This window comes from Coptis chinensis, chromosome 7 (assembly GCF_015680905.1).
Source record: "Coptis chinensis isolate HL-2020 chromosome 7, ASM1568090v1, whole genome shotgun sequence".
NCBI lineage: Eukaryota > Viridiplantae > Streptophyta > Magnoliopsida > Ranunculales > Ranunculaceae > Coptis > Coptis chinensis.
Window position 1 is genome coordinate 84,108,295 of NC_141462.1, and position 15,469 is coordinate 84,123,763.

Sequence of the window (15,469 nt, forward strand, 5' to 3'; positions counted from 1 at the left end):
AGGGGCGAGGCAAGGAAGGACTATCCCCGGTTCAAGGTTGGGGCAATGTGAGTTGATGCATGTACATATTTGTTTTATGTTTTGATGTGAAATAAATAAGTGACCTAACAGTGTGCTACTCTAACAGTGTGCTTCTACTTTTATGATGTATAATATATAGTGTGTTACAATAAATTTCTGTGGAAGATGTCGACTTTATTTTTGCTCAAAGCCTCCGGGTATAATCTTTCTTCCTCTTAACACTTTGAGGACCACGATGGTGTCCATTTGTTTGGGGGTGGTGAGAACCTTTTGCAAAAATTAGGCATGCATAGTTTACTTAATGTCTAAATAAACGTATTTAGTGACAAATTCTCGTTTCTCTTTCTATGATGAAAAATATTTAGAAATCTCACCCTAGCATAAAAATTAAGACTTGTTCTTAGAAACTTAATTTAATCATTATGCAATAGTTTTTATCTTTTCATGAGCATTCATGCACCGACTATCATTAAATGTACACGGATAAGTTTAAGGACCCACGGTTAGACAACTTAGTTTCCATGTCTGTAAGAATCTAACCAAAAGCCTCCAAAATGTATGATATATGAGTAATGACACGGAGGAGTAGTTCTTCCGAATAGAGAAGTTCACACGCCTACTTACTTGATCACTACCCAAATCCTGGCGAGAATTTAGGCCTTCTTTGGATCGATATAGCCAAAAATTCGCACAATAAAATTTTTTACCGCTAATTAAGCCCATTTGAACCTTTCATTAATCCTTTCTACTTCACCAATAAAATCATTACCCATCTAGTAACCACAAATAAATAAGCCTACCTAGATGATTGAGTATGAGAAATAGGATGAAGTCTTGAAAAAATGAAGAGAAAAACCTTGTCACAAATCAAAATCGTTACTGTTTGAAGGAAAAGAAAAAAGAAAATAGAAATATGTTTCCAAAAATCAAAAGAAATATCAAGGTTAGAATTTCCCCCAAAGATCAAATCAAAAGGGAATACAAAAGCTTGAAAAATCCAAGTATGGAAACCATGTTGGAAGCAGGAAAGAAAAAAAAAAAAAAAAAGGTTTCTCTAGTATGAATATCTCGAAGACCTTATTCTCTCATACTTATCATTTTTGAATTTTCCATTCCAGTTTCTTTTACACTACCACCTAAGCCCCATAACACCTAATAAAGACCTCTAGCTCAATTAGGAATAGGGTAGTATGATAATAAGTAGTAGTTGTGACTTCTCGACCTCGGCTCCTCTGACTGTCATTGAGTATGTGAGGAAACGTGTGCCCACTGCACACTGGAGATAACAAAGCTTGAGTGGAAAAATAAGAGAGAAATTGTGTTTCGACACATACCTGTAAGAACCTACTTAAGGACGCTATCCAAAGGATCCAGAAACGGCCCTTTCATTACATTTCATTATTTAGATCATTTGCATGCATGCTCATACGTAGATGTTTCGATTATTGTATGTATATTAACTTGAATTTGAAAGAATAAAATCCTTGTTTCCCTTGCTAGTGAGATGTCTAGATACACGAGATTAATTAAAGAAACAAGCCTTTGTTTCTTGAAGTCGTTGTAGTATAAATGAAGTTTGTGAGTATCTTCTCCGGGAAAACTCTCACGAGGTATAACTTCGTCCACTAGGGAATTCCTAGTGGTTCAAGGCCTTGTTGCGTATATGGTCAATGCAACCGCGCTCTGCTGCGAAATGAGATTTAGCTTAGGACAACACATTTTTGATCACTTATCGTTTTAATGTCTCTTCTTTGCTTGAGGACAAAAGCAAAGTCTTTGTTTTGGGTGGTGTGATAAGCACCCAAAACCGTAATATTAAACCTCGAGAGACATAGCATTTTGGTCAATTATGTGTTTAATAATCATGTAATAATTATATTTTAAATACTTTTTGCGGGTTTCCGAATTAAAATGAAGATAGCGATAAAACATGCATCAAAGTACGAGAATCTGAGGGAATATTTGGAGTTTCCCACTCGACCCGTAAAAGCCGGGTTTCCAAAAGAAACGAAACCCGGTCGCGAGCGGGCCCACATATGAAGAAGCGAGGAAACTTCCGATGCTCGGATCGGATAAATCTAGGTGCCGACGTTGGCTAGTGAAGCCGCCAAGTACAAGAATACTGGGAATATTGGAATTCCCCGCTCAATCCCCGTAAAGCCCAAACAAAGCCCCGACTAGAGCGAAGTTTCCAAAAGAAACGAGAACCGGTCGCGAGCGGGCCCACATATAAAGAGGCGAGAAACTTCCGGCTCAAATCGGATAAATCTAGGTGCCGACGTGGGCTAGTGAAGGCTGCCATAGCGACGAGGCGAACTTAACTCTAGCAAGGACAAAAAGTCGTAAAAACGCCAATTTTAGGCCCAATCGACACACTAAGTGGACACATTATCGCGGAGCCGAAGACATGATGAAGTCGTCGGCATAGGCGGTGGCAAATGATGGTTTCAAATTGATGCCACCTTGCAATGAGAGAAGACACGCACTGCTCAATATGGAAATGAAATAAAGCAAAAGGACAATTATAAAGCGCAAGCGACGAAGCGATAAATAAGTTTTGTTTAAGTAAACAAAACTTTGTCACGCGTGAAAACAAAACCTCGACATTCAAAGTTTTGAATGTCTCAATTGGAGTAAAACGTGACCAAAACCAAATTTAATGATCCTCCGGACATCCGCTATATATATATGAGGGCTTAGCGCTTCATTAGAAGGTCTTCGACATATTAATGCTTTAGCTACGTTTAGTTTTCTTTCTTGATTACCTTACCTTTTTTATTTTATTTCAGAAATTTTTAATACGATAAGTTATTTTACCCTTAATAACGGTCATTTCTTTTTTTCTTGTTAATTTACGTCTGCATTTATTTACTTAATGTATACGAAAGTTTATTATTCCCCGCTATGATGATGAGCTAATTCCCCGGGGAGGGTTATCTTTGCTTCGTGTGAAAATCCAAATTGACTCGTTAATATTCTAGAATCACTACTTAGGAATTAGGCATAGAATTAACATCCGGTCCCAAAATGACTCGATCGTACAAAGTTAGAGTCTTGATGCTCGAATAGTCTGTAGCGACTAAAATGTCTCGCTACGACTCTGCGTGTCGACACTCTCCAATTCGTCCCAAATTGATGTGAACTTGTGCGGGAGCGGAGATAATATACCGAGATGCGGTATTATTAAAACTCCTTATGCTAGTGAAATGCGACCTAGAGATGTGGGCATGCACTAGGGATCAATACTCGGCGTCGTCTCCGAAAACGGAGACGAACTAGAGATGTAGTGATTTGGTAATAAAAGCTGTTGAAAAATGATTCTTGCATGAGCATGATTAACTCTCTCCCCGCTTTCTCTACATTTTAGTTTTACCTATATTTAATCACCGTAGTAATTTACATTACCGTTAATTTAATTAAAACCAACTAAAAGAAAACCTAAAATCCTACTCACTTAAAGTTGTAATTCCAGGTTGTGAACCTATCCGAGCCCTAAGGTTTGGACGATCCCTTACTCGACCTATTCTACCAATCCCACGTGAGTAAGGTAACTTGACTAAAACGTACGACTATACGGACGTTGGACTTTGGACTTTGGACTTGGACTGTGGACCTCGGACTTAAGAAATAAGTAACTGAAAATCAATAAACGTGAGTAAAATAGCGTTTTATCAGTCAGCGTAAGATATATAGCCGCGGTTCACAGGATCGAAGCAAGGACAGAAGGTCGCGGTACGAAAACCCTACACGTGGAAAGATGGGGGCCGCGAGATGAAGGGACAGGTGTAAGGCTAGGATGGAGAGAGGGATTGATATAAAGGAAAAAAAAAAGTGAGAAAAAGGAGGGAAGTGACGAGTCTAAAGAGAGAGGACCTAAGAGAAAGAGGTGGCGGCCAAGGTTGAAGAGGGAGAATAGTGCTGTGAGAGGCGGTACTGCTGGTAAAATAGTGAATAGTGTTTGTACCAGTGTTAGGGGTGTGAAACAACAATGTTCAATATCAACAAAATAGAATTCTCCATTACCCTTGAATGTGACATAGGGTCTAGTTGTTACCACCACCCTAACATGTCGAGATCATCTAAACCTTGAAGCTATCTGAACCGCCCAGTCGCCCAGGTTGCCATGTAAGCTTGTGAACGTAAGGGTTCACAAACCAGTGTAGAGCCGGCACTAAGGGGTTGTTTGTTTTTTTTTGAATTCAGCATTCATCAGAGCCTCTTAAACTTAAGTTTTAAGCATTCAGATGCTCAAAACTTGTTTTTTTTTTTTAGTAGTTTAAGCATTCAATGGTACTTTTAGCATTCAAAGACCAAAATTTTCTTACGAATCTTTGATTTTAATACTTGAAACAAGAAAGTCCCTTCTTGCCCTTTCTTAGAACCCAATCTCAAGAACCCATCTACTTTCCTACCTTGACTTTTATGGCTTCAAAATAGGTTCTTCAAAATTTGATGTTGGCGTCCACGGTTTTTTCATTTTTTGGGTGAATGATATCCACTTTGTTAAAAATAGAGTTACATATATATATATATATATATATATATATATATATATATATATATATATATATATATATTCTCAAAATAAACAAAATATGAAAATAAACCGTTAAAATATATTTGTGAAAGCATATTTTAAATAAATTTATTTATTTTTTTTTTTTTTCGATAATCCATCTCTTCTCCTCAAATATAATATATATTTTGTTTAACAAGAAAATCAAGTTAGTGTTTAAAATAGATAGCATGAGTAAAATTGTCTCAATGATTTATATTCACGCCAGAGCCAGGTGTTTATTCTAACGTAAAACAAACATGTTTTTAAATTCAAAGAATCAAGATTCGGAGGATGAGCCATTCAAAGATTCAAAGATTCATAAGCTCAAAAAAACAAACTACCCCTAAGAAATATGACAGATGAAGCCACTGCACCTTTAAGAATAACATTCACATCTTGAGAACTTGAGAAGTCCTGAAGTCGTGAAGGTTATGTACAGGTTAACAAATTAGTCACATTTGATATTTCCTTTTTGGTAAATATTAATTATTAAATATTTTTAATAAAAATACCAGCTGTTGACTTAACACGTGGAGGTAGTGAGAGTGCTGGTGGAATCTACCAGCCTGGTGAACAAATTCGAACTCAAACTCTAACTAACTGGTAGCTTTCAAGGCGAAAATATCTCACGTAGAATGGCCGGAAATATCTGCATCATATCGAGAGATATATATATATATCTATTCGGCCAGTCGACCTTGACACCTGGAATGAGATATTTGGAGACCGGGCGTGAGTTTGTCACGTGTGGTTGATGAATATAAATAGAGGTTTTCCAGATTCACAATCAGCTGCAACAACAACTACTGCACAAGAGATAACAAACTAGAGGTTTTCCAGGTTCACATTTTTTTTCCCCTTATCTTTCTTTCCAGATTTCCAGATTTCCAAATTTAATAATCATAATTCTCTTGCGATAATCCTTGATTTGTTTCGCTTCAGTTGTTTTAGATAGTTAGATTTATAGATGGTTAGATTTACTAAAAGGAAAGCCAACCTCTTTTATAAAACAAAAAACAATTCAAACAGCCCAAGTGTTCGTAGAAATAAACGTATAATATGAAAATGTGGGTGAGTAGAGTTCCTTCTGTTTCAAAGATGTCTCTCTGTATGAACAAGTATCAAGTACCTTTATTGTTGTCAAATATTAAGGGTGTGTGTGTTTAATTGCTTAAGGAAATGTTTATCTTATAAGAGTGTTTCATGAGGTAAGAACAATTTTGATGGAAAAATTTACATAGGAAAACTTCCCTTGTAAATGTTTTTGCATGCCTACAGTTCCCTTGTATTGAGGTTAGTTGAACCGGTTATAAATTGACTTGATTTTATAAATTGCTTTTCAGAGATGGCATCCATACACACAGCTCTGACTTCTGTTGTCTGCAAGAAAAGTAACTCTTCCGGAAAGTTTCTCACTTCTACTTTTTTACCTGCCTGTGAAGTGGTTGGACGCGTTTCAAATGTTTGGGAAAAGGAAGTATTCCCGTCTGCAACTTCGGGTGTGAGAGCAACTTTAACATTTGATTCCTCAACTTCTAGTTCTCAAAATGTTAAAAAGATAAAACACACTGTTGATCCTAGTGCCCCTGATTTTATCCCGCTTCCGTCCTTTGAACAATGCTTTCCAAAGAGCACAAAAGAATGCAGGCATGTTATTTTCATTAATGTAGCTGTTTTTCCTTTTGGATTATCTAACTAAAATTTCAAACTGGTTAAAATGCACCCGTACCCAATCGTATAGTATGTTACCCTTGACTCACTTTTTCTTATTCTGGTTCTTTTACAGTGAAGTTGTTCATGAGCAATCTGGTCATGTACTTCGGGTTCCATTTCGCCGGATTCACCTGGCTGGAGAGGAACCACACTTTGACACATATGACACTAGTGGTCCTCAAGGCATCAACCCACAACTTGGTAAACACTATCTTCTAACTAGCCACACTGTCTCATTGTATCGATTTCTGGTTTATTGGTTTCCTTTTTGAGATTTTTAAATTTTTGTGGTTGTCAGTTTCGACCCTACCTCTTTGCTCATACATGCTATGACTGATAGACATGCATTTACCATCTATTTAATGGTTCTTTCGAAGTATTTCATTTGTTTAAGTTCCTAACTTGATTTTTGGGAAAATGCCAGTTGACTTTTCTTTTGAACCGAAACTGTTTTAACCCTTTTTGTCGATTGTATTCGTTCTCGTTCTTGTTCTCTTGTTTGACACAAGCTTTCTTCAGTCCTTTTTATGTATTTCATGACTTCTATCTATTTTGCATTGCACCTTAGAAGTTGTTATTCAACTGAGTGCATTAAGATTACCATTGAAACCATTCTGTCTTCTTTTTCTAGTTTTCAATATTTATATAATGGGGACATTGTCCATCCTATGTTCCGAGTCTTTCATGTACCTGTCTTTTGAGCTTAATGCCAATGTGTCTCTTCAAATTCATTAATTTATTGAATACAACGTAGTCATTAACAGTAGTCTCTTCAAATAAATTCTTCTTGTGATAGGGCTCCCTGAGATACGCAAAGACTGGATTGATAGGCGAGAAAAGTTAGGTGCACCAAGATACACACAGATGTATTATGCTAAGCAGGGAATCATAACTGAAGAGATGTTATTCTGTGCTTCTCGTGAGAAGCTTGACCCAGAATTTGTTCGGTCAGAAGTTGCACGTGGGAGGGCTATCATACCTTCCAACAAGAAGCACTTAGAATTGGAGCCAATGCTAGTTGGAAGAAATTTTTTGGTCAAAGTCAATGCTAATATTGGAAATTCAGCTGTGGTGAGTAATATCGAGGAGGAAGTGCACAAACTTCAATGGGCAACCATGTGGGGTGCCGATACTGTAATGGATCTCTCTACAGGTCGCCACATCCATGAGACCCGTGAATGGATCATGCGTAACTCATCTGTACCAGTGGGGACTGTGCCTATCTACCAAGCACTTGAGAAAGTCGATGGTATTGCAGAGAATCTTACCTGGGAAGTTTTCAGGGAGACCCTAATTGAACAAGCTGAGCAGGGTGTGGATTACTTCACAATCCATGCAGGGGTTCTGCTTCGGTATATTCCATTGACTGCAAAGCGAATGACTGGAATTGTTTCACGTGGAGGATCAATTCATGCAAAGTGGTGCTTAACTTATCACAAAGAGAACTTTGCTTATGAGCACTGGGACGACATCCTTGACATTTGCAATCAGTATGATGTGGCGCTCTCAATTGGTGATGGGCTCAGACCTGGATCAATATATGATGCGAATGACAGTGCTCAGTTCGCAGAACTTTTGACTCAAGGGGAACTTACTCGTCGGGCATGGGAGAAGGATGTGCAGGTAATTGCAGTATATACTATTCTGTTAATTTTTCTGTCTTGGAAATACAAATAACAAATTTAAGATGATAGTAAAAGTGATGCATGGGCATGGAATTAATAGTATTTAGTTTAGTTAGTTCTTATTTTTATTTGTTATGTAAGTAGTAGTTTCCTATGAGGACTCTAAATAGAATTAGGAACAAGATTTATTATATAAAGGCATCTAGGCGTTCATTGTTAGGTTGGTTGTTTTTGGATTGTTTAATCAAGAGATTGAATTAAGGAAATTCGTTTTCCCTTTGAAACCCTAGTTTTTGGGTGTTTATCAATTTTATTCATTGGCGTTTATCATCGAAGTTGCTTCCGCCTTCGTATACATCAAAAAGAGTCACTGGTCTTTTGTTCTTTTTTTAATTTGCACTGGAGTTGGATTGCTCATTACCCCTTAACTCATTGGTAATTCTCTTGTAACCTCTTTGTCTTATTGATCTGCTCATACCACCACATTTCAGAATCGATTCCTCAGAAGTATTAAGGAGAATCACAAGTTTCTTGCGTTATTGCATGTCGAACTTTTTCACTTTAACTGTTGCTAAATTTAAATTATGTGCTTTTTTGCCCTTGAGAATTTTCTCTTACTATTTTCTTATTTTATTTTATTTTATTGTTTCAAATTTAAAATTGTTAGTCTAGTTCACACTGAGGTTGAAAAATTGACGATGGATTCAATATGCCTATGAATTTTATTGAGCTATGCCTTCTTTCTAGTGATCTCATTACTGCCTTAAAACTAGATTTGTCCTTCTGATTCTACCTGTTCTAAATTGGCATATATATATATATACATATTTATTTTCTGCCTGCTTTTAGGTAATGAATGAAGGACCTGGCCATATTCCTTTGCATAAGATCCCTGAAAACATGGAGAAACAGCTGGAATGGTGCAATGAAGCACCTTTCTACACACTTGGCCCTTTGACTACTGATATTGCTCCTGGGTATGACCACATCACCTCGGCCATTGGTGCTGCTAATATTGGAGCCCTTGGCACTGCACTTCTTTGTTATGTGACACCAAAAGAACACCTTGGTCTGCCCAACCGGGATGATGTCAAGACTGGGGTTATAGCATATAAAATAGCTGCCCATGCTGCTGATTTGGCTAAGGGTCACCCTCATGCTCAAGCCTGGGATGATGCGCTGAGCAAGGCAAGATTTGAGTTTAGGTGGATGGACCAATTTGCTCTGTCGTTGGACCCCATGACTGCCATGGCTTTCCATGACGAGACCCTGCCATCAGATGGTGCAAAAGTTGCACATTTCTGCTCCATGTGTGGACCCAAATTTTGTTCTATGAAGATAACAGAGGATGTTCGCAAATATGCTGAGGAGCATGGGTACGGGAGCGCTGAGGAAGCTATGCAACAAGGGATGGACGCGATGAGTGCAGAGTTTTTGTCTGCTAAGAAAACTGTAAGTGGGGAACAACATGGTGAAGTCGGGGGAGAAATCTACTTGCCTGCAAGCTATGTTACAGGCCCATCAGATAGATGAAGGTTAGTCTTATTTTCTGCTGTCGATATGAATGTAATTGTTTCATGCGGTTAGTTCTATAAATCTTCTCCTGGAAATGCTCAACTGTTTATGGTAAAACCTCAGACCAGGCGTTATTCAGCTTTGATTTCTCGTTCACAGAACAATTTATGATTCTGTTATGATCAATTTCTTCTCAGAATTTGATTTACCCATCATCCTTAATTTATTAACTTGTTGTTCTCAGAACCTCTTTAGCTCACTTTAAGGACACGTCCATATAAACTCTGTTACCACCCCCCACCCCCACCCCCACCACCTCCTGTTTATATTAGACTACTCACTACTGGAATAAACGTCACCATATTAGTACTGCAGTTACAGCTCTGAGCATATGTATGTACCCTGAGATACTATCTTGTGATGATCATATTAATTCTAATTGGTAAGAGCTTACGTAGACTTCAGTTGCTGCCATACAAGCTATATGTAAAACTCTCCAGGAACCTACTTTTTCTCAATCAGACACGCACAAGCACTATAGCAGACACGTTCTCATATATTAGCTTTTGTGTCTAGTGTTTTAGGTATTTTTTTTTTGTGACTATATTATATTTTACAGTAACGTTCATCTCCTCACAGGAATACTGTCAATTTGCAAAAAGCTTATGGAGCCTTGATGGACGATCAGCGTATTTGCAAAGAAATGACTTCTGGTCTTTGTCTTTAATTGCAAGCTTTGGTGAGTTAGTTGCTTTATTTCGTTTCACAAAAATCAGGAGAACTCTTCCTTTGTCTACTTATTTGGATCCTTTCAATAATAAATAAGTATTATGTTATGTGATTCTTAGCCAGCTTTTTTGCACATTAATTAACATTAGAAACGCACCAGGGGTGCCTGCGTCTGCTTCAGTCTCAGCTATTTAGCTAGGATATGGGCAGGACGGGCTGAGAAAGTCCCTTTGAACCTGAACAGGATAATACCTGCGTAGGGAGTGTGCTTTTTGTTTTCCATTTTTTCTGTGCCTGCACAGGGAGGGAACTTCAATTGTCCCGGTAGCTGATCCATGGGGTGCAGGTTCGGCTTCACGGTCAGAATATTGTCATTGGTTGGGAGGTATCTGAAACCACTGCACTTTGACCTGGTTCTAAACATGTACATTATACCTAACTAATCAGCCGCTTTTTACTGATTCCTCTTGGTCTAGTTTTTTTTTTTTTTTTTGACCTTCAAATAATCTGTTCCGGAGTTCCAAACTTCTTTTGTCTAAGTATTGTTTGTCTCTCATCCAAACTCCAAAGTGTTGTTCAAAACATTTTTCCATCCAAATCTCATATCGAACTTTTAAACCCTGTGCAATCTTTTGTTTCTCTCATTGGTAGTCTTTGAAATGTTGTAATCCCTTTCCAACTTGATTGAAGTTTGTGACCATCTTTGAGTAGACATTAGAGAAAATAATTTTGATCAACACGTAAAACAGAAAAGCAGGGATTCAGTTGAACATTTCTGCAAATCTCAAGTGAGTTTTCAACTTTTCTTGTTTTGACAGGTCTACGAACTAAAAACACATCTAGTTCATTTTCCCCAAAAGAGTATTGCCCCTGTTTTTTAACTCGTTTGATGGGGGTGTCTCCCCTGATTTTGTCGTTCTTCTTTGTTTCATCAATTCTCAAAGTTTTATTTTTACAAAATAACTGGAGCTATATTGTCAATAGTTAACCCCAAAAATTCTTATGTTCCTCGAATTTGGTAAGCATGTAAACGAGCACTACCATGAATTGGATGTAGCTGTTGTTGTGGCAGTGGGACAAGTCCAACAGAAAGTTAATTTTGAAACGTGTATAGGTACTGAGACATTTGATATCCCAGAGAGTACTGTGATACAGTGACAGTTCTTCTATATTGCTTAACCAGTAAATAATAGGAAGCACAAATCTAACTACGATACCACACAACTCTTTCCTTTCCATAAAAAAAAAATGAAAATGATCAATTTCAATTAAAAATTGAAAATTGAAAATTTGCAAATAATTGTGTTGGCAGATTTTTCAAGGAGTTTTCTTTCATTCAATTACATTGTGAATTTCTCAATTTCATTTTGTATTGGCTATTATTATTAGTATTTTGAGTTGTAATGAAGTAGCAATTTGTAATTGAATTTATGTTTCTTTAAGAATTATGATAAAATTTAGGAGTTTTTTCATTAATGTTAGTGTAGTTTTCATTTTATTATGAAGTTTTTTATTTTATTTTATTGTTTTACCGCCTGAATGAGGGAAATATAATGGAATAGGAGGGAAATAAATATGAGGAAAAGAAGAATATATTAGGACTCACAAATTTTTTGAATTTTTCGTTGTAGATATTGTTGTAGATATTTTTTGAAGATTTGTGGAGAAAAAAATTGAAGGATTTGGAGAGAAAATAAAATAAATATTTAGTTATATTTTAATTAACTAGAGTTAATAAATAGTTTTAAAAAAATGGTGAATGGGTGTTTAGGGGATGGTGCATTCTTCTATTTAATTTACTTCTATCTAATCCGTAACCAACATCAACAGCTATTGCATTCAATAGAAGCATAGCAAATTTGTGGGGGTTCAAAACTTCCCAGGGTTACTTGGCCTTGTGGTATTGATCTTTTTGGGTTTCTGGCGTAACTGGCCACACTTGCACAGCTACACGCTTACACTGTTTGTTTATTTACTAGAAATTGCCCGTGACTTTGTCACGAATCTTTTAAAAATAATTGTTCTCCTAATTGTTTAAGTTGCACAACATATTTTGCAGAATCACCAAGAAAATGAATTATTTAAGTTGTAAAATTACGAAGTAAAATAATCAAAAGACAACAACTTCCGCAAATAATGAAGACATATAGGTTTATTCCAACAAAACTTCTGGATACATGATATTTGTAGTGCACTTAGAAGCATCTGGTGGAAGGATGACACTAATTCTTTTTTTATAATGTGCATCTTGAGAGGGCCACATACAATTGTCCATGACTGAAAACAGGTGTCTGTAGATCTATTCCAACGTATTTGATTGATTGTCCTTATGATTTATTTATCGTCATTCCATATGCGAGTCTTACAGGGAATTGACGCTGTGTCATTGGAACTGCCATGTCATTAGATGAAGGCGTCAAAGAAATTCTCGAGAGAAGTACCGGCTCACCTGCTTTGTCTCCAATTAAAATCTTAGCCTGAATCACTTTAGGAGCACATTGAAAAACTATTAGTCGTGTTCTATTGCAAGTCCATTTCTTGGTGCTATATTTCTTAGCAGCATAATCGGGCTCCCACGTTTTAGCTTTAGTTGGAAAGGAGGTAAACTTGAGGGATCAAGTGAATTCAAAAACTCACTTAGATAATCACCTCCATTCGCGGGAGAGTTGCTATCTTTTTCAACTGATTTATCTGCTGCTAAATATTCAATAACATCTCCAGGAAACAATTTTAAGGCAGTGTCATTGATTTCCTTGACATTGTCATTACGTGCAGCTAGAATAGTACGCTCTATTAGAAAATCAGCTGAAGTTGTGCCCTCCACGTTCAAATTTGGGTACACAGAGTAAGTGAGTTCTTTAAGATTTTTGCAATGTCGTATCCCAGATGGAAGCTCTACTGTATCTTTCGGATTTGTACCAATCTAAACAAATCAGTTAAACTTAGACAATGAGCTACTATGTAAGAGTATTTGCAAAAATACAGTTTAAAATAAATGGTTAAAATAGATATTTTACCTCTTTCAAATAGTTTGCAAAGTCGATGTTATCTGGCTTTGTCATATCAAGCCGCATGTTTTGAACCAGATGCAAGACTTCTACATGTCTACAGAGTGGAGATCGTCTCAATGATGCAGCGACAAATTCTTCACGAACACCTTTCGGTATAACAGGTAAAGTTTGCCTAAAATCCCTTCCGAGAATCACAGTGATTCCACCAAATGGCTGCTTATTGCAACATATATCCTGGAGCGATCGATCAACAGCTTCTACACAGTGTTTATGTTACATGGGGACTTCATCCCAAATAATAAATTTCGTCTCTTTGAAAAGTCCGGCTTGCAATGATTCTTTACCAAATCCACATACTGTGTCTTCTAACACATCTAGTGGTAACCTAAATGTTGAGTGGACAGTTCGACCTCCAGATAATAATAAAGACGCAATTCCAGAAGAAGCCACTATAATCACGATATTACCGATACTACAACATGATGCTGCAATTGTATTGTATAGAAATGTTTTTCGGTACCAAGACTCCATTTAAGAAAAATAATTTTCCTTTAGCATTGTGTACAGAATCCATCACTGCATTGAAAGTTTGGCGTTGCTCTTCATTGAGACGACTGACATTATCATCTGCCACATGTTGTAGTCCCTCATACTGAAGTTATTATTGTTCCAAAATAAGTCTATTATTGCCAACTACCTTATTCCAATTTTCTTTCGGTAGTGGCAAGTCTGGGAAATCTGAAAGCTTCTTAGCACTCTCAAAAAGGATTTGGTCCAATAAAAATAAACCGTAGTCTTTTAGTTGGTCGTCAGATGGATTTGAAATGAGAAACAATGTTTTCATCTTGGGTGCAAGATCATCACATATTTGTAATGCAAATCTATCCCACAATAGTTCTGGACGTGTTGGAGTGCACTCTAGAAGGATAACACTAAAAAGTCTTCGTAGTTGATACCCAGTTTGCATCACAGCTGCCTCCTCTAAACATTGTTTCCACTCCTCATCATCTTCTAACAGTCCCCGTGCTATACATGCGGCTCTAAATGTACTATATGGAACACCATCTACAAATTTCAATGATTCAAATGACTGCGTGCCCTTTACAACAGTTAACAACAAGCGAAGATAGAAACGTTCACCTGCATTTAGACTTGCAAAATACATCTGACCAATAGCATAACAACTTTTGCTCCTAGGTGTCCAAATTTTCTCAGACTTGTCGTAAACAAAGTGTTAAGGGAATTCTTGATAAGTGTACTTTCTGGCATGTGGATATTTAGCACAACATTCGAAGAATGCATTTAGAGTTGATTTCTGACGCTTAGCTCGAGCAATAATTTCTTCCATCGGTTCTGTTGCTTTATAAATAACCCGATGCATTCCAGGCAAGTGGACTGCCAAGCGAACAATATTTGGTACCTCCTCATGCATTCTAAACTCTAATAGACGCCACACAGCTTCTGGTGGTCCGATATACCTCCCGTCGATGTACTGTTGGATCTCATCATTCGCTCCAGTTAGCACCATAGTTGTTTTGTCAAATCCCTTGTAAATATACTTAGTGATATATTTGACAACCCGAACTGATGCACATACTTCAATGTTAATGTGGCAGTCGAACATTTCAGATAGATACGGATTGTACGGAGCGACATTTCGGTTGTCAACGGTATGCTCACCTATTATCTTGCTTTTGACCTTGTACACTTTTCCTGTGTTGCGACGCATATAAAGAGGGTACCCTTCTCGATCCATTGTTGTCTTTTCAACAAATTCTCATGGATAATGGAACCTGCACTTGTCATCTTGCATACATGGTGCTTCTAGGTTTTCAGCACCACATGGACCATGAATCATGCACTTCATAACGGTCTTAAATAGTGCAGGTTGAGTGTCTGGGTCTGGAATCTCGGCAGAAACTATTCGATGCACTTGTTCAGTGGTGCGAATCTTATCCTCATATTAAAGGAATATGAGAGCGTGCATGTGTGGGAGGCCGCGTTTTTGAAATTCAATGGTGTAAACATGTGCCACTGCACGTCCAAACACGTCATTTTTTAAGATTTCATTCATTATCGCTTTTTGCTTCATCTCAAATACTCGAGTGACCAACGCAGGGTTATCAGATGCTGTCTGGTGACTCTTAAGCTCATTTTAAATTTCTGGCCAATTCGGATTTGCAGTGACCGTAACAAAGACATCAGGATGTTTATTGTATCGTGTGATCGCCATTGCATCTTGATAAATCTCATACATATGCCTTGGACTCCCTGTATAAGACGATGGCAAAATAAAA

General features: G+C 37.3%; 2 protein-coding genes across 3 annotated transcripts; one reads left to right on the forward strand and one right to left on the reverse strand.

Moving 5' to 3' along the window:
- The first annotated feature begins 5,166 nt into the window (after positions 1 to 5,166).
- THIC (thiaminC) lies at positions 5,167 to 11,637 on the forward strand. Of its 2 annotated transcripts, XR_015203225.1 has the most exons (7): positions 5,280 to 5,419; positions 5,923 to 6,226; positions 6,366 to 6,493; positions 7,089 to 7,915; positions 8,767 to 9,452; positions 10,072 to 10,171; positions 10,322 to 11,637. XR_015203225.1 is itself a non-coding variant. In XM_086575113.1 (6 exons), the coding sequence occupies exons 2-5, from the start codon at positions 5,925 to 5,927 to the stop codon at positions 9,448 to 9,450; spliced, it is 1,941 nt and encodes a 646-aa protein (XP_086431239.1). In that variant the 5' UTR covers positions 5,167 to 5,419; positions 5,923 to 5,924; the 3' UTR covers positions 9,451 to 9,452; positions 10,072 to 10,268. The 2 variants fall into 2 exon arrangements, 1 of the variants encoding a protein (XP_086431239.1); XM_086575113.1 differs by lacking the exon at positions 10,322 to 11,637 and having other exon boundaries at positions 5,167 to 5,419; positions 10,072 to 10,268.
- A 1,033-nt stretch (positions 11,638 to 12,670) lies between these two features.
- On the reverse strand, positions 12,671 to 14,337 carry LOC147489469 (uncharacterized). Its single transcript, XM_086574650.1, has 4 exons — positions 13,870 to 14,337; positions 13,738 to 13,824; positions 13,179 to 13,406; positions 12,671 to 13,084 (listed from the first exon to the last, which is right to left on the reverse strand). Exons 1-4 carry the CDS (start codon positions 14,335 to 14,337, stop codon positions 12,671 to 12,673), a joined length of 1,197 nt encoding a protein of 398 aa, XP_086430776.1.
- Between the last annotated feature and the right edge of the window lie 1,132 nt (positions 14,338 to 15,469).